The following is a 25,396-nucleotide window of genomic DNA, read 5'->3' as shown; positions in this document are numbered from 1 at the left end:
TTAAAAAAATGTTTAAAAAAGACTGCGGGGGCTGCGGGGGTGTCCCCCGCAACTCCCTTCTCACTATACTTTACAATATAGTGAGCAGGGGGTTGCAGGGGAAACCTCTGCAGCCCCCGTAGTATGTAAGTGTGTTCGCATGAGAAAGGTGCAAACTTTTGGTAGTTCGCACCTTTCTCATGCAAACATTCCGGCCGCGGCAAAATTGGCCACGGACGGATCACTTAGAATCGGAACCCTCTGATAAGCATTCTAACATTCACGCAGCAGCACTCCATGTGACATTACAAACTCACTGCATCCACAGACAGTCACTACATAACAGAGATGATGTCCATTATGTTTTTATTCCTCCGTCTCTAGAAGAAGAGGTCAATTCTCACAAAGGGGCCAAAGAGCCCCTTGTGGAGGTAGTGGTAGATGAGGAAGAAATCCCTGTTCAACACCAGCAAAGTTACCTTCAGGTGCAGGTGGTACAGCAAAATGACTCCTTCACCCACAAGTCTGTGGTAGGACGCAGACTGTCATGTCATCTCCGGAGTTGGCAAAGCATTTATTCTGACCCATGGGTGCTACAAACCGTAGCAGACATTTACTGTCTTCCATTTCTAAAAAGACCTGCTGATTGCCCCCCAAAATCCACATCATCCTTGATTGCAGATCTGCTCCTCCAACAGGAGATTCTCATCCTGTTGCAGAAAGGTGCAATAGAATTGGTACCTGCAGAGGAGAGAAACCAGTGTTGGTATTCTCCCTACTTCCTGATACCCAAGAAGGACGGAGGAGTGCGACCCATCTTGGACTTGAGATGCTTGAACAAGACCCTCAGGAACAACACGTTCAAGATGCTAACTCTTTCGCAGATCCTTCAGGCCCTTTGACTCCAGGATTGGTTTGTGTCATTGGACCTTCAGGATGCTTACTTTCATGTGCCAATATATCAGAAGCACATAAAGTACCTGCGGTTCGCAGTTGGCGGTTCTCATTATCAGTTTCAGGTTCTGCCATGCGGGCGCATCTCAGCCCTGAGGGTCTTCACCAAGTTAATGGCAGTAGTGGCAGTGAGTCTAAGGAGGAAAGGGATACACATCTACCCCTACCTAGACGACTGGTTGATCTGGGCTGTTTCTGAGGAACAGTCTCTGAATCATCTCAGTCGCACCTGCCCATCCGCTATGAGACGGGCTCTCCCTGAATGTCAAGAAGCCCCACTTGACACCATCGCAGAAGCTTCAATTCATTGAAGCAATCCTGGATTCAGCTTTGGGAAAAGCTTTGCCACCCGAGTTAAGGGCACAACATCTCTTGCAGATGGTCCAAAAATTCCATAGTGCCCACCGTCTTCCAGCCTATGACTTCCTAAGGTTGTTCGGCCTTATGGCATCCTGCATTTTTCTGGTGCCAGAAGCCCGTCTGAGAATGAGATCCCTTCAATGGGTGCTCAAATCCCAGTGGTCTCAAGTCTCTGGCAGAATTATTGACCTTCTCCAGGTCCCGACAAAGGACGCCCAGGATCACTTCTGGTGGGCCAACCGAGAGAATGTCATGAGAGGAGAACCCTTTTGGCAACCATGTCCGGAGACAGCAGTTGTGACAGATACCTCCCTCACACGATGGGGAGCATACATGAGAGATCTTTCAATAAGCGGACACTGGTCTCAGTCGGGATCCAAACTCCATATCAACCTTTTGGATCTGAGGGCAATAGACTAGCGCTGATGGCCTTCCTGCCCTCAATACAGGGGAAGAATGTCCTGATAATGACGGACAACACAGTGGCCATGCACTACCTCAACAAGAGAGGGGATGTTGGGTCACTGCCCCTGTGCAGAGAGGCAATGCAGCTCTGGTTTTTGGCACTGAGAGAAGAATCACTCTTCTTGGAGTTCATCTAGCCCTAGAAAAGAACACGGTGGTAGACGCTCTGAGCAGGCAGAGCACAATCTCTCACGAGTGGGAACCAGCTCAGGAAGTCCTTCTGGAGATCTTCGCCTTTTGGGGAACCCCTCATGTGGATCTGTTTGTGACCAGTATCAACCGGAAGTGCGAGCTGTTCTGCTCAAGGGAATTTCCCCAAAGAGGAGCTTTCATGATGCCTACCCCCGGGCATCCAAGCCAGGCCCATCAGTCCCGGGAGCAGGCATCCAGATGCTTAGAAAAAGCCCAGCAGCCCCGGCTAGGGGCTATCTGGGTTCAGTCCTGGCGCCGTAGGCACCAGGCTCATAGAAGGGGTCAGTCCTGGCGCCTTAGGCGCCAGGCTCATATGCTTACACTTACCTCATGCAGACCATGCTGCTAAGAATCCAAGCCAACGTGAAGCCTGAAGGGAACTACTTTACTTCAGGGACTATTTTCTTACTCGGGTGTGGTCTTGGGGGAACTTCGTACCTGGGACTACTTTGAAGGCTATTTAAACCACGCCCGAAGAGCAGCACACGCTTTGCGTTATTCTGCATCCAGCAGCGTAACGCTCACCGTGCCTGCAAGCCAGCATCCAGCCTTCTGCCACGCCCGCCTCGAGTCTGGAGCTCCTAGGAAAAAAGGGAAGAAGGAGGAAAGATTAGAACAAGAACATTACTTCTATTCCTCACCTGATTCCAGATCCATCGCGCCTTCAAACAAGGAAAGAGACGTTAATTCGATACGCGTCGCATCACCCGCTGTAGCGCCGCGCTATTCTCACCGGCCTTCTTAGCACCTCCACAATCCGCCGCAGTCTCCATCACATCTTCGCCGAACTCCGGCACCTAAGGGGGACAAAAGAACAGCAAGGTGAGCTGAGAGAATAAACAAAGGCAATCTCTGTTACCACCATAGACTTACCTGATTTTACCGCCGGAGGCATTATTCATCAAGATGTCATAATTTTTCACGCCGCACCTGTCAAAGGAGGGAAAGCAACAGATTAAACACAGGTATCATTTACCGGACAGTGTTGGGTAATACAGACTCTTACCTGAACGCTACCAGCTGCCACGAGGCAATCTTCTCTTGGGTCAAGCTGCAAGATAAAAGGAATCAGACAAGAGTGAATATCAGACATTTTGAACTCTTACGAACTATATACTTACGGTTCCTCGCCAGGGACCTCAGAGTCAATATTGGTCTGGAACTTTCCCCAACTTCTTCAGACCAGTGAAGTAACTGGTTATTTACGCGCCCCTGCATTCCATGCAGGATGGAGAGCTCATCTTTTATAAACATAAGGTGAGACTATGAAAGGAGATATCGGAGGTGATTAGTGGGAAGAACAGTGGGGTGTTGTCACTCAAATCCACGGGTGGCTAATTCCCTTTCTCCACTTTCAGGAAAATACTTCTACGGATCAAGCAGACGAAATTAGGTCGGCCAGTCCAATCTGTCATCTCTGCACTACGCGTCACGTTGGTGGAGACCGCAGCTGTCCAGTTCCGATCAACACCCCTGTGGGAGCCCGGTGAGCGTAACAGGAGCTTTAGGAGACCCGTTTGTGGTGGACTGGGAGTTTCCACGGCTGTACGCATTCTCATCAGTCCCCGTCATTCCTCATGTCATCAGGAGGTTGAGGAAGTTCAGGAAGTTCAGGAAAACCATGTTCCTCATTGTTCTGGATAGGGCCAGGAGAACGTGGTACCCAGACCTTCTGGAAATGGTCATTTGCCCTCCAATTCGTCTTCCCCAAAGAGAGGACCTACTCTTGCAAGAGGGAGGTCGCATTCTTCACCCAGGGATCAGGACTCTCAATCTTTATGCCTCGTGTCTGAAAGGGTGACATACAAAGATTGGGAACTTCTTGAAGACGTAATGGAAGTGTTGCTTTCGGCAAGGAGGCCAGCAACTAAATCCCTGTACTGCTGCCATTGGAATAAGTGCAGGGAACAGAGGCTAGATCCTTTCACATGTAAACTTCCCCATGTTCTATTTTTCTTGCTCCACCTGACCCGTTCTGGGCTGCAAGTGGCCAGGGTGAAAGCTACTTAGCAGCACTATAAATCTGCAAAAGACCTACAGATTGAGGGGTCATAATTCGGTTCCACGTTATTTCGCCGAATGAATTTTCATTGTGGGACATTTCATCGCCGATTTTTAATCGCCAAAAAGCCTGTTTTTTAAAAAAAATTATTTCAGGGGGGTTCCCCCAGGCCTCCCCATGCTTTAATAATCATAATCCCAACCCCTACAAAACACCACCCAAAAAATATTTTTTTAAAAAAGGGGTTTCGCCGATGAAAAATTCAGCGATGAAATGTCCCACGATGAAAATCCATTCGGCGAAATGCGTGTATACCCATAATTCAAAGTGCTGATTGTGGTACAATTTCTGAACGGCTAAACCAATTTGTTTCCGCCCACTCCCTTCATAGTGCCATCATGGGATTTAAATTTTGTTTTAAGAAGTCTTATGGGAGCTCCATTTGAGGCCTTACATTTGTGTCCCCTGAGGATGCTAACTATGAAAACAGCCTTTCTAGTAGCTATCATGTCTGCCTATAGGGTAAGTGAGCTACAGGCCTTATCTTCCAAACAACCTTTTACATCCTTTTCCAAGGATCAAGTAATTTTAAGAGTGGGGTCATCTTTCCTTCCGAAAGTTGGGTGAGAGTTTAATTTAGCATAACGCATTGTACTGCCATCTTTTTACCCTCCTCCTCATCCATCTAAAGAGGAGAGACTACATTGTCTAGACAGTCTAGGGCACTATGCTACTACATTACAAGGACTGCAAGTATTCTGCAAGATGATCAGCTTTTCATCGGTTATGCTGGCCAAAGACTGGGCATGGCAATGACAAAACAAACAATCTCTAGATGGATTGTAATGGCATAACAGCGTGTTACTCATTAACAGGCAAAAATTGCCGTAGGTTTGAGGGTGCATTCCACTAGCCATTTGTAGAGCAGCAACCAGGTCGTCCCTTCACACGTTCAGTACTGTGTAGATTATTTTACTGGAGAGGAAGCCAAATTTGGCAAGGCTGGCCTTCATAATATTAACAAATAAGAACATTCTTGGCACCCACCGCCAAACTCAAACTGCTTTGGGAGTCTATCAAAGATGAGCAATACGTGGGAGGACACTATCTATTTGAAGAACAGGTTACTTACCCGTGGTAACGTTCTTTTGACTGGATGTTCCTCCCAAGTATTCCTTGTTGCGCACCCATCCATCCCCTCTTGTCTGCTTAGAATTTTCTGTGTCTTACACCTTCCTTTCTCGCAACGTCAAGATTGTCTCCTCCTTTGACACAGCATGCAAGTAAAAGGAGGGAGAAAACTAAGAACTGAGGTAATGGTCAGCGCACATGCTTTATATACCAGCGCAAACGTCACAAGGGACGCTACGGAGGCAAGCGGCAAGCAAACTTGTATGTCAAAGATGAGGAATATGTGGGAGGAACATCCACTCGAAAGAATGTTACCACGGGTAAGTAACTTGTTCTTCTAATTCTCTGCCATACTAATTCTCTGCCATAGACTGAGGTTGGGATAAATATGTGGCAGTGCACTGATTTTTGTCAAGTAAAATGTATAACATGTAAAGTTAGTGTAAACACAATCGTATATTTGCTGCACAGCAGAGTTTAATTTGTATTCAGATTTTTTTATTGGTTTTTATAGAATCATTGTAAACGACGATCAAGCACTGTATATATAATTCAAATAGAACAATCATGATAAAACATAAGTCATTCATTGAATAGAGAATTCTAAACAAGTAAATAATCAAACCACCCTCCACCTAAGCTACCTTAATCAACTCAGTCTACAGGTGTCCATCTGAAGTAAAGAGTGAGCTTCAAAGGAATTCAACCATTCATCTTTGTTTACCATCAGCAAATCTGACTTTGTCCTTGTTTTTGCTAGTCAATTTCTTTCCAGTTAGTGTCTCTAGGCCCAGGGCTCTTAGCCTATAATTGAAAAGGTGTAATTGAAGTTATCGTTTTTATGTAGCTGAGAAAAATTCTCATCTTGCAAAGAAAGTATTGGGATCATCATCAAGTTTGGATGTAATTTTCTCATAAATCAGCCGTTTTCAAAGTCTCATACTATTCCTCCATAGTAGAAACGAACGTGCTGATATTTCCAGGAGGATGCAAGGGTATGTTTCCCCACTAATAGCATCTGCAGAATCACTTGTTTATTGATATATTTTCCATGCGAGCGATGGTAGTCAATGAGTTTAGGTGGTAGGTCACTATTATATCAGGCAAGGTTACACCTGTGACATTTTCACTGAAACTGGAACGAATGCAGTGTGGTACACTGAAAGGCCGGGGAGTAGCGCCCAATCCACATTCTGTGTTGTGGGTGTCTGGTTTCTGGTAAATAGCCTGAATGCCTGTGAGGCCTGATTGGGTACTGCCTGCATGAAGGCACGTGTGTGATTGGCTGGCTGAGCCTGGCTTGGCCTGAGTGAATGGGGAGTGTTTAGTATAACTAGGGTCCTCACACTCACCTCCTTGTCAGAAGCTGTAACAAGAAACCTGAAGCTGAAGTCATCTTAAACTTGCATCCTGGAGTCCAGCTGGAGGAAGAAGTCTGCGGCTGCAAATCTTCAAGCACTCTGAAAGGGGTTGTGCTGACTCAAGGACTGAACCAGAGAAGACCTGAATAGGCAACCTCTTCCTGAGCTGCGAGGGAACATTGTGCAACTGCTGCTCTTCACCGAAACCTACTTTCAGTTTTGAAAGCTATCTTGATGTAATTTCTCATAGGTTTGCACATTAACTTTATGATGAATTTCGACTGGGGTGCCTGAAGGTCTGGAAATTCACAAACTCCTGGAACACATCTTCAGGCAGTAGCTGCCTGATTTGTGGCGCTGAGGAGGAAACACTGATGCACTTATGTTTTTATGTGACGGTTTGAAACCATTGAGGATAAAATGTCTGAAACCCCTTGTTATATTTATTGTATTCGTTCTACTCAGCTCTTTAATTTTGTAAGTCTACAGAGAATTAAGAAGTCCTCTTGCAGGTGGCCAAGTACATTCATCGAGCCTGGCTTAAGAGGGACTCGTTGATAAAACTGCTACATGAGAATTTTTGATTCAAATGAAATTAATTAAAGTCAGTTGGATGGTTCTTATGCTTGTTTTATAGACGTTTTAAAGAGCAATTTATTTTATTACATTTTAATGTATTGTTTTATGCTGATGTTGTTCTTTTGTAACCTGAAGATTTTAGATAGAATGAAGGATGATGATGAAATTGATTTAAATACCTCTGTACATACCATGGTAATTTCATCCTCAAATTGTATACAACATCAGCAGGTGAATTACAAATAATTCACAGACAGTATTACACAGCCTAATTTGCACTACAGAAAACCACTTTGCAATAAACAGTCAGCTTCAAAATGTACCACAATGATTAGGAACAGTTCTATGGGTCTGTGAACTAAGAAAGAAGACATGTTTTGGAAGTGGGCCCCGCAACTGAGAATACTTGAATCAAAATGTTAGCGCATAATGAAACAAATTACAGCAATTCAATAGCCACATGATCCAACAAGTTAAGTTTTTTGTCTGTCGCATTGCACCAGCCTTTTATTGGGACCAAGGAGAAAAGGATGGCCCCTCCTCACACTCTCTGTTGCAGACCAGATATGTTCTAGGTACAATGGGTGACTAGTGGAGTAGACTTCAATAGGCATCCAACAAAGGAAAACACCTGGAGACAATAAACAGTTTTGAATCTGAATATTTCTGGAATATATCTGACATTTAGGGTAGAACGCAAACACGGACCTATTCCTAAATCTATTTGTTGCAGAGTGTATGGAGCTGGAGACAGTTTCACTTTTTCTTCCCAAAACCTGATGTGCATTTCGATGTATAGGACCAGAAACCAAATGGTATTTTTCTATGTGATATTGAAAGGCTTTGTTATTGTGTTATGTCAGTGCATACGTTGTTATTGAGTACTCATAATCTTAACATACTCACTTTCATTTTACAGCACCAGTGGATCCAACAGCTCAGAGTCTGATGGGTTACCCGCGCATTTGTTGGTCATTGCAGAGAAGGTAATGTGAACAGTGTCGCACTTGGAAAGGTTGACATTGAAATGGTTGAGTGTTGCATGAACATGTTTGGTGATTGTTTTCTATTTGATGGGTTTGGTGTGTGTGTACACTTGCATGGGTGTCATTAGTTATACTATGTGAATAGTCTATGTGATATTTATTTTTAGAAAGACTTTGACCATGTTTTGGTTGCTCTCTGATGGTTTTGCAATATCTATTTGAGTTAGGTTATGTGTCAGCTATGAAGATTAATCTTGAATTATGGATGCTTTATTAAGGATTTAGTTGGACTTTGGGCCTCCCTATAGCTTTGCTCATGCAGAAAAAGTCCTGGTAAAACTGCCGGTAATTCTGGCAAGGGCACTTTTAATGCACCCGCAAAACAAGTTTGCCGGTGGGCGCACCGATTTACCTCCAGCTCTTAGCTGGAGGTAAATCTTGCCCCCACCGGCATAAAACTGCTGGAATTACCAGCACTGGTAATTTCGGTGCACGTAATTCCAGCAATCCCCTCCATGGAATCATATGGTTCTCCATGGAATGGGGATTTACCAGTGTTTCCGCCACTTGGACTATGCCAGTAATTCCGTCATTGCAAGTAGTAGAAACGATATTACAGTTTGGTGGCATACCGCCGGATACCACCAAACTGTAATGACCCCAAGTGTGTTTTCTTAAGTTTTGCATACTGTAGCGTTTATTTGGATGTTATGTGTTCTGTTCAAGGTTTTTCTGGGCGGAGTATGCTCTTTAATAAATGACTTGATTCCGTTTGGACTGTTATGTAGATGGTTGGATTGTGTGAAGTCTGTAAATGATTTGGTTAGATTCTGTCCATTTATAAGGTGTCTGGCTGGTTTGACTTAACTCTAAAGGAATTTGTTGGTGCTCTGCATGTTGTGTGAAGGATTTGTTTGAGTTGTGTGCACTTTGGGGAGGAATCTGGTTGTATTTATGTGCTGTGTGCTTTACTAAACTGGATTTGATTTGCTCCGCGTAAGTATTTGATTACTTTGGCAGATGACAGCGTGAACACATCAGAAGTAAGTATTTAGGTTTAAAGTTTTTATAATGAAGATATGAATGGGTCAAGACCTTTCTCAGTTTCTCAAGGTGTCAGGATGTTAGGGAGACATCACTGCCTCTTGGCTTTCATCAGCTCAGTACTTTGTGATGCTTTCCAGTCTCATGGTTACACCATCTTCCTTTCTCCCGTTATAGGGGGATCTGATCTAGCAGTTTCTTAGGCTCACCTCAGTCTCTCAGGAGGGGGTGTGGGGTTGGGGGTGTGGGGTTGTGGGTGTGTGTGTGTGTCAGTGTGTGTGTCTGTGTGATGCTCCAGCATTATCAATGACTTCTTCAGGTCTTTCTGTGAGATTCCAATAATCTCAATGTTTATTGCGCACTCTCAGAGTGTGAGATTCCAGCAGCCTCAATGGCTTAGTCGGGTCTCTTTTATGGTAAGTGTATGAGGTTCCAGAAAGGTGACTTTTCGGCCATCTTATGGTGTATAGTAGTTGAGAGCTTTCAGCAGTTTCAGTGGATATTTCAACTCCCACAGGGTGTAGGGTGGGTGGGAGATTCCCGAAGTCTTAAAGACTTTTCAAATCTCTGAGCATATATAGGGTGGGTGTCCACCCTATATATATATGCTGGCACTCATCAGATTTATCATAAGATTCCCAAGAAGGTACAGCAGCTCCAGCTTTTTCTCCCCAGCTGCTTCAATAACTCAAACTGAGACATTACATCTTTATCTGGCTTCCTATGGCCACAGATTGTACCCTCTTCTTCCTCAGCCTCCATGCTCATTGGACTATTCCTATTCGGCCTCATTTCTTGACTTTCCACATTTTCCTCGCATACAAGTATTAGGCATGAGCCAGTCATGGAATAGCGAGTCTGAGACCCATTTTGGATCTAAGTCTGCTGAAAGTGTACCTGTGCAAGGACAAGATCAAAATGGTGATCCTTGCCCAAATCCTGCAAGTTCTGGACCCAGAGCTCCTGCTGGTGTCCTTGGACCTTCTGGATGCCTACTTCTGCATTTCTATTTTATGTATCACCCTAAGCACTTGCAGTTTGAGTCACGTACTGTCGGATTTGTTGCTCTGCCCTTTACCCTCTCCACAGCCTTCAGCATCTTAACCAAGCTGTTTGGCAGTTGTGGCTGCTTGTCTCATGAGAGATTCATGTCTTTCTCTACCTAAATGATTGTCTTCTATGGGCATGTTCCCAGAAGTCCTTCTCTGAACACCCGTGCAGCACATGCCAGCTTCTACAGCTTGGCCTTTTGTCTCAACTTCAAGAAGTTGAATACCAACCTGATACTGTATTTCCTTGGTGTAGATACACAATTAGGCAGGTCCTTTCCACCCAATTAGCTTTTTTTTTTTTTTAAATTGGTTTTATTGATTTTAAACAACAGAAATTCACATTACATAATACATGGCTACTAGCTCATAGTTACATTAAAAGAACAAAGTTTTGGCTCTTTTTATACTTTGAAGCGTTATTATTTATTATATGCGTCTCCATTCTTTAGTTGTAACAATTAACAGAACATAACCCTCACCCTCACCCCCTCCCCCCATTGGTTGGGCGGACATCATAAAGTCATCTTTCCTTATTTTTTTTGTGTGTGGGAAAAGTGGTCATAGATCTACTCCTGTGGGATTTACTTGATAGCTGGGTCTGAATCATCTCATTATGTCAGTTTGTAGGTTTTCTGGCTTTCATTAAGTCCTTGGGGCTTCCTCAGGTTGGGAGTCTGTGGTCGCTGGGAGGTGCTTGTTTCGAAAGTCCGACCATAGGATCTCAAATTGCGACGCTTTGTTGTGTAGGGAGGCTGTGATCATTTCCATTGTAAAGATATTGATTGCCACATTGATCCATTCCTTTTTTCTTGGGATCGTTTTGGATTTCCATTTCATCACCAGCAGCGCACGGGCCGCTAGCAGTAGCTGTGGGACCAGTCCTATCAGTCTGATCCAGTCGTCTTCATTCTTCTCCAGAGCGAAAAGAATCAGGTGGGGGTCGGTATCTCTTTGTATGCCGTCTATTTCTTTAATCCACCCCAGGACCTCCTCCCAGAATACCTTTATGTATGGGCAACTCCACCACATATGCTAATAGTCGGCTACCTCGCCACATTCCCTCCAGCATCTTGGACCGGTTGCTTGGAACATTTTGGAGAGCCTGAGTGGGTGATATTGCCCTCTGTGTCAGTTTAATGGCGTGTAATTTATATTGGCTGGATATGGATGTTTTCGATGCAGCTTTACACATTGTTTCCCACTGGTCGGGGCTTATCTCGTCTCTTATGTCTCTTTCCCATCTGCTTCTGAGTTGTTCCTTGGACCCGTCTCCCACTTCAATTAGTTCTTTGTACATTACGGATATCAACCCTTTCCTTTTCGGACTTAGAGTCTAGAAGTTTTTCGAACGGAGTAAGATCTCTTTTCAACTTGTCCTTCCATTCAGGTTTTGTTAGGACACCTTGGAAGGTGGATAATGGGCCTATTCCTAGGGCTTCAGTAAGTTCCGGTAGTGGAATGAAAGTGTCTTTTTTCTGCAATTGCCCCACCCTTTCCAGGCCTGCCTTGTACCAGGATTGGAATCTACCTACATTGGGTATGTGGTCGTTTATGCCGGGAGACCATAGGTGGCTGAGCGGAGATGGCTAAGTGGGGATCTTGCGCATTTCTTTACCTGATCGCCATATGTTTCAGATGGTACTCAATATTGGGTGGCCTTTGATTCTACGTTGAACTCTTTTGTGTGGGGTCCATAGCCATTCTGATACAGTGGCTGGCGAAAGGTTGTGGTTGTCCATGTGAGTCCATTGAAGGTGTTTGTGGTCACGTAAGTGGAGGATGAGGATGCGTAATTGGGAGGCTTTATAGTATGTTTTAAGGTCAGGGAGACCTACCCCTCCTTTGTCTTTGGGGAGTGTTAGCGTGTTATACGCGATCCTCGCCCTCTTCCCCTGCCAGAGGAACCTGAACATAATTTTTTTAACTTCTAGAAAGAACCCATTTGGTATCTCGATAGATAACATCTAGAAGGGGTACAGGAACCGGGGAAGAGATACCATTTTAATGGTGTTGACATGTCCTAACCACAAAATCGTAAGCTTGTTCCACCTTTTTAGATCGGCTGAGAAACTCTGGAGGAGGGGAGGGAAGTTAGCTTCGTATAGGTCCGTCAGAGTTTTGGTGACCTGTATACCTAAATATTTCAGTGTAGAATGCTCAAGCTTGAGTTCTAAGGGTAGGAATTTAGTTTCATTTTCCTCTTTCGTTCCTTGTAAAGGAAAAAGTATCGATTTGGTCTTGTTCACTTTGAACCCAGAGAGTTGACCATATTCTTCTATTAGATGGAGAGCACGAGGGACAGATGCCGAGGGGTTGGTTATGTGTAACAGTATGTCATCTGCGTAGAGTGCTAACTTGTATTCTATTGCTCCCAACCACATACCTTCTATCCTGGAGTCAGATCTCATGTTTTGGGCCAGGGGTTCCAGGGAGAGCGCAACGAGGATTGCAGAGAGGGGGCATCCCTGTCGGGTTCTATGCTCCATTTTGAACCATCTGGACTATTCTCCATTTACAAATATTGATGCCTTCAGGGATGTGTAAACTGCCTGGATTCCCTTTCTAAATCTCGGCCCTTTTCCCACCTTTCACAGGACCGCCTTCAGAAAATCCCACTGTACTCTGTTGAAAGCCTTTTCTGCGTCTCTCGACAATAGGACAGGGTCACCAGGTAGGGTGTGTGATGAGTGGACGAGATGGAGTGTTTTACGCATAGTGTCCGCCCCCTGCCTACCCAATATAAATCCGACTTGGTAATTATGTATGAGGTGTGGCATCAGTACCTCCAATCGGGCGGCTAATACCCTTGTATAGATTTTAGCGTCAAGGTTGAGTAGGGAGATGGGGCGATATGATCCACAGTATTTAGGGTTTCTCCCTTCTTTGGGAATCATCGTTATTAGTGCCCTCGTGAACGAGTCCGGGGCTTCTCCTGTTTCTATTATCTCATTAAATAGTTCTGTCAAGAATGGTGTTAGCTGTGCACTGAAAGTTTTGTAAAAACCGGCAGTGTAGCCATCCTCCCCGGGGAATTTATCCATAGTTAATCTTTTAATTGCGTCTTGGACCTCAGTTTCAGATATTGGGGATTCCAAAAGCTCAGATTCTGGGTATGATATTTTGGGCATATCGATTGAGGATAGGTAGTGATCTGTGTTTGATTGGCCGGGACTCGTTTCCGAGGTGTATAGTGTCTCGAAGAAGTTAGCAAAACTCTCAGGGATGGTGTGGGGGGTATGTGCTGCGGAGCGGTTTTCTTCAATGATCTCTTTCACTTTTCACTCTGTCCTTTGCTCTCTGAGTCTGGCTTCTAGTAGTGCTTCGGCTTTGTCCCCCTTTTCATAAAATTTCTGTTTGAGGAATCGAAGTTTGCGCACTACTTGTTCGTGTTCCAATAGTCGTAGTTCCTCCCTTTTGCACTGTGCCATGTTTATTTTATCCTGATTTATGCCTGAGTTTCTACTTATATCGCTCTCCAATTGACATATTTCAGATCTGAGTTCTATGATCTTTCGCTCTCTCTTTTCTTAGAAGACCCTTCGCGTATTAGATGCCTCTCCAGGTGGCTTTACACGCTTCCCATATTGTTTGTTTGGACACCTCGCCGTTATTATTCAGTTTGAAGTATTTGTTAATTTCAGTCTCCATTTCAGTCTTAAAGACTGTGGAGCCGATTCATGGAATTAATGTGCGCTGAAATTTTCAGCGCAAGCGTGCGAAAGCGTACGAATCGCAGTGCCAGTGTGAAAATCGATGCGAAACCCGCGCACAGCGATTCATAGAAGTCCGTGCGCGAGGAAATTCCAGGATGTGCTCCAAAATTCTGCGTGGCGCACGCTGGCGCACACGTCTCCAAACAGCGTGCGCTAAGCGCACAGCGAAATCGCACATAGCGCGGCGCACATAACAAAAGTAGGAGGAACAGGGGGCGTGACACACGGAATGGGGAACAACTCGTGAAAATGTGGGCGTCACGGGGGAAGTACAGGAGGCAAGTGCGCGGAACGCCCACATGCACGTTCAAAACACGTATTCATGGAATCAAACGGGGCTAACGCGTGCGCCAAAAAAGATGCGCTAATCCGGAAACACATACGCCAGCAGGAAGCAGGCATAGGCGGACCCGCGCAGCATAAAAGTGCGCGCAAACAACAAACAAGCACAGACGCCAGGATGAATATACCGTTTCTAGCAGCAGTGGTCGTGGGATACCGCAGGAGGAGGAGGAGGAGGATAGCCAGGCCCAGAATTTTTACACCCAGAACCAGCCTTTTTGGGATGCCTGATGACCAGGTGTATGGGAGGTACAGGTTTCCACCTCACATAATACTCGACCTGGTCAGTGAGTGGGAGGATGACCTCACATCACCCACCCTGTGCTCCCAAGCACTCAGCCCCCTGCAGAAGGTCCTCAATGTACTGCACTTCTTGGCCACTGGATCATTTCAACGGACAACTGCTATAGTGGGGGGGGGGTGTCACAGGCCACGCAGTCACGCTGCCTACACCAGGTCTTGGCCATCATGACTGCACACCCATCAGTCCGCAGGCACATATACCTGCCCAGAACCCCTGCAGAAAGGCAGGCTGTCATCCAGGATTTTTACGGGGTGGCACACTTCCCCAAAGCGCTAGGTGCTATTGACTGCACCCATGTGGCTCTAAGTCCCCCCAGTGCATCAGAGCACATCTATAGAAACCGCAAGCACTGGCATTCCATCAACATCCAGGTAGTATGTGATGCCAAGGGAATCATCACCTCAGTATATGCCAACTATCCAGGGTCCACCCACGACATTTTTATTTACAGAATGTCAACCCTAAACCGGGACCTAGAAGCTGGGCGGCATGGCGATACATGGCTGCTCGGTGAGTATAAATGCCACAGCACATGCATGCATGTCAGATACTGAGCACTGTCAAACCCCCAGTAATGATACCCATCACCACCTCCCCAGGGGACAGTGCCTACCCTCCGAGCACCCACATGATGACGCCAATTCAGAACCCCACCACGCCACCCGAGGTAAGATACAACACAGCCCATATTGCAACCCGGGGCATAGTGGAGCGCACATTCGGAGTGCTCAAGTCACACTTTCGCTCCCTTGACCATTCTGGCGGGCAGCTGTTATACGCTCCCCCAGTAGTGTGCAGGATCATAGTGGCAGCATGTGTCCTGCACAACGTTGCAACACGCCGGGGCCTACCCGTGGACATGGTGGTGCCCCCACTTCCCCAACCACAAGCACGCCCGCTGCGCATGGGAGGGGAAAGGGCACGGGGTGAGGCAGCCCGTACACAGCTGGTGGATAATTACTTCACCTAAAATCACACCCCTGTGGAGTGCACACAGCCCTGGCACATGCCAGCTGACAATCAATGATGATGACATAAGGGACAGTCAACTGTCACAACCATACCAGCCTGAGATTGGTCACCTGGAAGTGTTACATTGTGTGCCCTACCTACACAAACACCACCAATGGTGTGTCATCAAAAGACACACTTCTATGCTGCATAAATCATTACCCCCCTTGCAAAATACAACATGACAACAGTGCCATGTCACCCAACCCCTCCCCAGCACCGCCACCCGACACACCATGGCATGTCATGCTATGTGAGAGCAAACAAAGCAATCCCCAAAACATCACACAAGTGTCAAAGTACAGTGTCCTCAATGGAAACTGCCCACACACAATATGCTCCCAGTAATGTAGAACTAACAACACACATGACCAAATACTTACCAACAATTCATTGCAGCTACACAACCTCAAACATAGCATAAACATGACAGTACTAAGTTAAAGTAGTGGTAGTCTTACAACCTGATCATGCCAGCACATCGGCCACTTCCAACTGTACAGTGCTGCTGCCACGCAAATGTCCAAGTGCACTGCTTACAACATGAACTCCATCTCCAAAGTAGACGGCCTTGTGAAGACATGAGGAATTAACCTGCAAATTAGGTGAAAGTCATGGATGCACAAGCACATAGCAATACACCATGCAGTGTACAATTCAACAACAATATCCACTAGGAATGTATACACAGTATTGACTACAGACTGCCCACACAGCTCATGGGAGTCCTACGTCACCGTGTAAGTCAATGTCACTTGGGCACACCCTTTGCAAGCCCATGGAAACGGGAAGCAGGAGGGGTTTGTGTCTCACGAACCCAAGCATCTAACCCAAACTCAGGACAAGCCTGCATGTGCCCAGCCGGAATACAGTGGATGCCCACGGGAGCCACACAAGGCAACACACGGCAAAAAAAAAAAAAAAAAAAAAAAAAAAATGCCCATGTGGGGGCCAGGGGGGGCACCCAGGAGGTCCGAGGACAGGGTGCACACCAACAACCACCTGTGTGGATGTTGGGAAAAAAAAACACCTCTATGGGCTCATGGCCTGCACGGCTATGCCAATGTGGGAGAACTGCTGCTGTCGCTATCATCACCCTCTGCTGCTGCCACAGGAGGTGGTGGTGCAATGGGAGGCAGCCCACGCAAAGCCCTGGTATGGTCCTCCATGGCAGCAAGCATGCGGGTATGGAAGGTCTCGTTTTGGAGGATTCTAGTGCGGAGATCCCCATGCAGCACCTGACGTGATGCACGATCTCCTCCCGAGTTGCCTGCATCTCAGCTGAGAGTGAACGTGTGAGCCGCTCCAGCTGCTGTTCTGTCCTCAAGTTGGTGGAAGCCTCAAGGTCAACAAGAGTCTCCCTGAGGTGATGGAGTTCTACCCTCAGGGCTTCCCTGTGGCCCTGTGACTCTATTGATATCGATTGGCGTAGAGTCTCCAGTGCCGCCCGTCTGTCCCTGTTGGACGCCAACATGTCCTCCCTGTGTGATTTGCAAATGGAGTCTGTTGCCTGCTGTAGTAGCTCCATCTGCCTGTCAGGTCGGACAATGGAAGTGGCCACCCTCTCCATTGCTTGAGCCATCATCTCAACTGATGCTGCCTGTTGGGTTGCCGTACCGTAAATGGATTGTTCCCATGCGGTATTGCCTGGTGGCGTACGGCCACCGCACCTGTTTGGGGCAAGGCGATCTGCGCCTTGCTGTGCCCGCACTGCCTGAGGCTGCAGGACTGCATTCCCCCTCTGATCTGCTGGCCCAGGAACAGGATCAGATGTTGTGGAGTGTGACCCGGCATCTGTAACCGCCAAAAGCGGACTTACCAACACTGACATCCCAATAGAGGGTTCTACCCCTGTTACAGGTGGGTTGGACAGAACAGAATCCCTGCCAAAAACACTTACCTGCGACGCCACATAGGTCTCATCATCCGAATCAGCACCTGAATAGAGGTCTGGGGAGGTGCACCCAGAGGCACCCCTCGATAGAATGTTCTGCAGCAAGATTGGGTTCTCACCCACCACCACACCACGTCCCCACTGGTGCCCTGGTGCCCGGTCATGCCTGAGATTCCTCCTGGGTCTGCACCATCTCCTCAACCTCAAAAGCATCAATCCCCTGCAAAAACATGAAAGACAAAAAATGGAAACAGGCATTAGCACCATAGCACACAAATAGGACTGACAAGCTACATAACCAGTACATGATTTACACGATTTACACATGTCCCACATGACTATATCCCTCCCATGCATGCCCTGTCACTGAGTTTGAAGGGGACCCAAAAGGCAGACACTGATGACACCTACACGGAAAAGCAACACATTTGCTGCATGCTGGGTAGCACTGCCATCACACATTGGCCTGTGAGTGGCATGTCCAATACACATACATGACACATGCCATCACACAGATGGCATGTACCATAGCCATGGTACATTCCACAAGTACATCCATATGTCAGTGAATGAATACTGTCAGCCATCCATGTGAGATGGACATGATGAGATGAAAAATGTTACATAGTGTGACAAAATAGGCATGTGCCACACACTGCAGCACATCTAGTGTACAAACATACAGTGATTGCAGGCTGATGTATACTTCAATGGTTTGTCACTTCAACATGACAAGAAACAACTATCATGTTCCACATTCAAACAGGCCCCAAAATTTCCTGTGATCAGGCCAATACTCAATTAGTCTGAATGGTCAAATCATTCATCTAACAAGGTAACACATGTGGTCCAATGTGGGGTTTATCAATGACAGAAGCATGTCACAAACGTGACAATAGGGCTGAGGAATGCGTAGCCAAAGTGGGAGAATTGAAACAATCAACCTGAACGAATACTGAAAAATACAAACAATGTTGTTGCAAGATGCCACTTCAAGGGCAACTGCTGTAATGTTGAGCCAAATTACTAATGTGGTCAGAAGAGATACTGTCACACCCAAATCCAAGGCCGCTGAATGTTTTGGATGAAGCACATGGGTGACCCATACCACTCAGGCGCACACACCCTCACCTGCCACTCAATCAGAACCCGTCACCCAAACAACATACACATGCATTACACACACATGCATGGGCACTCACCGGACAATGCTTCATAATCAGGTAGTCCTCCCACACCTTGGATCTGTTCCTCTGTGACGAAGGCCCCAGCAACAGACTCATGTTCAGTGAGTTCGTTGTCCTCTTGTGGAGACCCACCACCAGTCACCAGAGTAGCGGCATGATTTGAGGCCAGCTTCTTCTTTGCTCTGCGTTTCAGGTCATTCCACCGCTTGTAGCAATCATCAGCTGAGCGCCTCACAAATCCAAGGGCACTTATGCAGTTGGCGATGGTCTGCCAGTGTGCCTTACGTTGACCAGGTGTGGTCTTGCGCCCTGCAGTCACCAACATTTCGTGGCTATGTACCGACACATAGTGCACAAGTGCATCAAGTTCCGGATCATTGAAGCAAGGCTTCCTTGAGGTACCGGAGTGTGTAGCCGTGTCTGGGGTCTCAGCCTGTCGTGCCAGAGCACCCTTCTTCCTCTTCTTTAAAGGTGGAGCAGAGCCAGAGTGGCTTATGCCGCTCTGGTCAGTAGGGGCAAAATCACCGGTGGACTGGGTAGTAGGAGTGTGGGAATGCACAATGACCATAGTTCTTGATGCAGGCATTGGTTTCTGGGTAATGTTGGCAGGGGGAACGTCAGTTTGATGGACTGGGACTGACACTGTCCTGGCTGGGAGAGTCAGAGCTGGGGCGGATGGAGCTGCAGCTGCCCCTGCAGCCTCCCCACCCTGCATACTTGGGGCAGCAGATGACATAGCTGCCCCAGATCCACGTGGATAGGTGACAACAACTTGCACCGCCACACGTGGCCTAGACTTGCTGACCTGGAAGTCAGCCAGGGGGTCATCCTGTGCCAGGTCAGGTGCCACAATGGGCTGGTCCAACAGGGGCTGAGCTTGGATGGTGTCAGCCACGTTTACCTAAACCATGGGGGGGGGCATGGGTGTCCCTGATTGTTCCTCCACACATGGGGGCATAGGGGGCACCCTGCAAATCCCAGCCACGTCCCCTACCGCGCCCACCACGCCCTCCTTTTGAGGGTCGGCTACCTTTGCCTCCCTTACCGCTTGGTCGCCTCCCAGCCATGGCACTGATGTTGTTGAGCGTATGGGAGTTGCAGTAAACTATTGTCCTGGGCAATTGGGGGTCAAAGGGGTAGGATACCAGATGGAATTCGTACCCTAGTGCTCTAACAAGGCTGTCTGTGACCCCTGGGGGAAGATGACAGGTCACGCAACGCACAGGCATCCCAGAATCAAAAATAAACGTGCACGCAACCCCTCGTAGACCACGTGCATGAAAAAGTGAACTCGCACTACGCTGTGGCACCCAGAAACACAAAAATAAGCGTATGTGTAATACACGCAGCCTACAATGACCTCTGAAGGGGAACGTGACACACGGGGCAAGCACAGTTGCTAAGTACGTGCGGAAATCACTGTCTGCCTGGAAAAAGAACGTGAAAAATACGCACGTGTGAACACCCCCGCAAAAAGAAGAATTGCACGCTGTCTGAGGAGACAGGACAAAAGGAGAAGTGAACTCTGTTTGAGGAAACTGGCCCAACAAAAAATCAGAAAAGAGCTGTCAGAGGTAACAGGGAGTACGAACTAGAAACGCTGTGAAGTAATCGCGTGTGAACCGACAAGAAGTACAGATTTCACCCACTCGCTCTCCACGAAAAGCTACACGCAGCTTTTAAACCGGCCCACACGTACACGTCAGATACGCGTGTACGCGGGCGCTTTCATCCAATTACACGCGATGACACTCGGACGTGCAGTTTTTCCATGTGTGCTCTGTCATCACGTGCTATGAGGGAAACGCCCGCGCGCATAATGTAACTTACGCACCTACGCGCTATGGGCTTACGCGCTAAGGCCCTTTCCTCGAATTACACGCTGAGGTGCAATTTTTTCACGTGCCAAATCACTCCGTATCAAACTGGCCACGCGAAAACACACGGAAGACCACGCTCCTGCCCTGAAGGCCATTTTCCTGTCCCCCAGAGCCCCGAGCACGCTCCCACCTGCCATCTGCTGCTGCCTGACTGCCTGCTGCCCACGTGCCCTGCTATTTGGTGCCTGCACATCAGCCATCTGCAGGGGTCCAGTTGCTGGGTCCACCCCTGCTGGAACTGAAGACTCCCGACTGGGATACCATCGCTCCACAGCCCAGCCCCAGGACCCAGTTGCCCACCCACGCCTGCCTTGGGGGTCGCCATGTCGGGGCAAACACCATCTGAGACCACTGGCGACCTCCAGCCAGAGGGGCAGAGGGCCACCAGCTTCAGTCAGAAGGAAGTTGGTGTCCTGGTGGAGCATGTCCTGGGGCAGTATGATGCCCTCTTCGGAACATCACGCACCAACAAGGAAGGACGGGATAGGATCTGGGACGACTTTGTGGTTGCCATCAACGCGGAGGGGGTGGCAACCCGCAACATCAAGCAAGTTAAGAAGCGCTGGGAGGACTTGAGGTCCAGGACCCTCAACAAGGCCCGGCGCCTCGTGGAGGGGGGCCGGGGCAGCATGAGTACTATCCAGATGAGGGTCCTGGAACGCGTAGGCCCAGCGCTCCACGCCCAGATCCTTCGGAGGCAGACCCGTCCGGAGTTGAGCGGTAAGTGGCCAAGCATTGCTGTGTGAGACAGGGCATGGTGCAGGGTGCTGGTTGTCTGATACTTGCCTGTATGTGTGACATTGGCCATGTACGTATGTGTGTGTGCAGGGACATCATGGTCATGCATGTGAGACCAGTAATGTGTGAACCACATGGTTGGCGCATGTGTTACAATGCAACATGCGGAGCAGCATGGGGAATGCACACATTAATGCATGCCTGTCTCTGTTATTGGACATGGATGGGGTGTGAGAGATGGGTGCTGCTGTCATGGACATGTATGGTGTCCATGTCTGTGTGTCTGACTTGCGTGTCTGTGAATTGTAAATGCCATGGATGCATGACACATGTCTGTGACAATGTTCAGATTCACTGATGCAGCCTACTCATCCTTGTATCCACTGTGTCTGGGGTGTACGAGGCCAGATGGATGAAACTATGGTGAAGTGTGTGCATGTGATAGGCATGACCCATGATGCATGTGAGTTTCAAACCAGCATTGTATGTTTCAAGAGTCCCTTGGACATGTATGCTAATGTTCATAGCATGCGCCATGCCTGTTACTGCATGTGTTTTGCCTGCACTGACCCATGTGTTGTGGAGGGACATGATGGAAGTGATGTTTGATAGTGCCACTCATCTGCTATTGCTTGCTGTCTAGGGGACCATTGTACAGTACCCTGATGCTTGTGTTCTATGTCTCCCTCTACACAGCGGCAAGAGATGAAGAGGGCGGAGACGGCGCTGTGGAGCAAAGCGGCGGGGATGCTCCCACCGGCCGGCGACGCAAGGCCCAGTCACCCTCCCAGAATTTACCATCGTCTGGGAGTGAGGGGACTGGTGCTGAGTCTGCCACTATGGCTGCAGTGGAAGGGGGGGGTGAGCCCCCAGAGGGGCTTGCAACGGCGGAAGATGGTGTGGAGCCATCCAGGTTGGTGGTTTCGACAGAGGAGGAGGAGGCCGCTACTGAGCCGCACATGGGGCCTGGTGGGGGTGGTACCACTGGTGCAAGTGGTGCAGTCCAGGGCCAGGGGCAGGATCCGATCCCTGCCACAGTCGGGAGTCGGAGGTCCAGCAGGGATGGACACCACAGCAACTAGACCCCAGCAAATGGCGGATGTGCCGGCATCATCGAGCAGGGCACGTGCACGACGGCGTCAGTGGATTCCATCAGCCTGGATGCTGTCGTGCTGGTAGAGACAGTTGCGTCGGAGGCAGCGGCAGGCTCAACGTGGGAGGCATCATGGCTCGGGGCCATCTACACCAGAGGGGCAGGCATTGGCCGGAGGGCAGGAGGACCCTGGAATGGGAGTGTCTTCCGTGTGGCAGCGGTTGGGCCAGCAGATAGGTGCGGAGCGGCTGCGGGCAGAGGAGGCAAGGCTCACAATGGTCAGGGCGGAGAACTCCATGCGCAGGGCGCTGAGGCGGGCTGAGTGCCTCGAGGGAATTCGCAGGGAGTTGGAGGTGGACATGGGGTTATCCCTGCGAGATCTCGGGGCCAGAGAACAGGCCCGCCTCCAAGACATTGAACAGGAGTTTGATGATGCCCTGGCCCATGACATCAACAAGTGAGCCGTTGGACTTGCCCGCCGCCATTGTATATAGTTCATTAGTGTTAAGTTTAATTTCTTTTTTCTTTCATTTGGGCCGCATGGACTATGCCACACATTTTTGTATATAGTTAGTAATTAGGTAGGTTTCATTGTAGGTTTCATTTATGTCATTGGGCTCATGGACCCTGGATTTGCTATTTGTACATAGTTTTATAGTGGATTTTTCTCATTCATCTTTATTTTTCTTCACCATGGAGCAATGGATATTACGCTTTTCTTTCCCTTTGGATTTGCTTTGTTGGACGGTGACTTTGGACACATTTTCATTTGGATTAATTTGGATTCTCATTTTTTTTATTTATCAATTTTTGGGACATGCTGCATTTTGATTATTATTGGCATTATTGTGTGTTTTTATTTCATTCCCTTCATTTTTACTTGAATACATTTTTGTTTCTTACTTCAATGTGTGGTCTTCTCTCATTGGTTTCATGCATGTCACAATGTGGGTTTTCTCAGTCATGTGTTGCCATTGTGTGGGTCTGGCAGACTTGTACTCATGCGCATACTGCTTATTTGTGATCTATCATGTAATGACGATTTCAATTTGGAGTGGATGTAAAGCTTGGTTGGGTGTTTGGACTGGGGTGCTGTGGGGTGGGATTTGTGTGGCCATGAGAGCCAGGGATCTGGATTGTGATGGCATGTTGGCTGGGGGACATGTGTCGGGGCCTGCTGGCAGGTGCCCTGCACTGCTGGTGGGTGGGGGTGCAGGGGGTCATGAGTGGGACATGAGTGGGGGCCTGCTGGCAGGTGCCCTGCACTGCTGGGGGGTGGGGGTGCAGGGGGTCGTGAGTGGGAAATGAGTGGGGGCCTGCTGGCAGGTGCCCTGCACTGCTGGGGTGTGTGGGTGCAGGGGGTCATGAGTGGGACATGAGTGGGGGCCTGCTGGCAGGTGCCCTGCACTGCTGGGGTGTGTGGGTGCAGGGAGTCATGAGTGGGACATGAGTGGGGGCCTGCTGGCAGGTGCCCTGCACTGCTGGGGGGTGGGGGTGCAGGGGGTCATGCGCTGTTGATCAGTAGTGCAAGGTGACATGTGGCTTGGCTGGGGGGCATGCCCATGGTGGATGGGCTGCCTGCGGGACATGACCGGGGTGGGGGGTAGTCCCCTGTGGTGTGGGCTGCCTGCAGGGTCCGTGGAGGGTGTAGAGGGAACACCTGGGAGGACCCACACTGCCAAATCACGTGTAGGACTCCCCTGCACCCCTGAAATACACATATCTTGCTGAAATCGCGTGTAAAACTTTCTGCGCACCCCTGAAATAAACGTACCCTGCTCGCACAGGGGCAATATTCCTGGGGTGCGCGCGAAGTCTCACACGCCATTTCAGCAGGGTACGTGCATTACGGGGTGCGCGGGATGTTTTACACGCGATTGGGCCTGGGCGAGCAGGCTGCCACTCAACGTCTGCCTTGCGTGTGGAAGAACGCGTAGCCAACACACACCCACTGTGAAGTAATAGCGTGTGAACCCCACCGCCTGGAAAACACACGCATCGCACCCCACGAAAAGCACATACAGAGCAATGGAAATCCACGTGGGATCTTCAAGCCATGCCAGGGCAACGCCCGTGCGCGATACGTCACAGACGCGCTTACGCGCTAAGGGCCTTTGGTCCAATGGAATAGCGTGCGTGCGCTGACGCACTAACGCGCTAAAGGCCTTTCCTCAAATTACACGCTGACGTGCAATTTTTTCACGTGCCAAATCACTCCGTATCAAGCTGGCCACGCAAAAACACATGGAAGACCACGCTCCTGCCCTGAAGGCCATTTTCCTGCCCCCCAGATCCCCGAGCACGCTCCCACCAGCCATCTGCTGCTGCCCACGTGCCCTGCTATTTGCTGCCTGCACATCAGCCATCTGCAGTGGTACAGTTGCTGTGACCACCCCAGCTGGAACTGAAGACTCCCGACTGGGATACCATCGCTCCACAGCCCAGCCCCAGGACCCAGTTGCCCACCCACGCCTGCCTCTGGGGTTGCCATGTCGGGCACACCACCATCTGAGACCACTGGCAACCCCCAGCCAGAGAGGCAGAGGGCCACCAAGTCTTGGGGCAGTATGAAGCCCTCTTCGGAAGTTCGCGCGCCGACAAGGAAGGACGGACCAGGATCTGGACGGACATCGTGACTGCCATCAATGTGGAGGGTGTGGCAGTCCGAAAATTCCAACATGTCAAGAAGCGCTGGGAGGACTTCAGGTCCAGGACCCTCAACAAGGCCCAGCGCCTCTTGAAGACAGCGGATGCTAAGTGGCACCGGGGCCACCTGTCGGAACATCAAATGAGGGTCCTGGAACGCATATCCCCAGCGCTCCACGTTCAGGTCCTTGAGAGGCAGACCCGTCTGGAGTCGAGCGGTAAGTGTACATGCATACTGATTGTAAGCTGTGCGTGTGGTGGTGTGCCAGTAGTGTGCAGGTTGCACATGTGGTTTTGTAGGGCCATGTATGGATGTGTATGTACAGGGCCGTGAGGCTAACACATGCGAGTCCTCTCATGTATGAGACACATGGATGGTGCATGTGTGTGTAAGCTTGCATGCCAAATACAGATGTGTGAGCACACATGCTTGAATGACTGTGTACGTAAATTGGCATGGTTGTGGTGTCACACATGGATGTT

The 25,396-nt window shown here is 48.7% G+C and overlaps 1 protein-coding gene across 1 annotated transcript in view; it reads left to right on the top strand.

Annotated features, from left to right (window-relative positions):
• Positions 1-25,396, top strand: part of AGBL2 (AGBL carboxypeptidase 2) — a 2,805,139-nt gene that overhangs the window by 1,417,419 nt on the left and 1,362,324 nt on the right. Inside the window, exon 13 of the mRNA XM_069623090.1 lies at positions 7,943-8,009. Coding sequence (XP_069479191.1) covers positions 7,943-8,009 — 67 coding nt within the window. The remainder of the gene's footprint in view (positions 1-7,942; positions 8,010-25,396) is intronic.

Source organism: Ambystoma mexicanum, chromosome 11 (assembly GCF_040938575.1).
Source record: "Ambystoma mexicanum isolate Mex_15411 chromosome 11, UKY_AmexF1_1, whole genome shotgun sequence".
NCBI classification, from domain to species: Eukaryota; Metazoa; Chordata; class Amphibia; order Caudata; family Ambystomatidae; genus Ambystoma; species Ambystoma mexicanum.
Note: the sequence above shows the minus strand (reverse complement) of the source record. Positions and strands in the feature narration are given on the sequence as shown.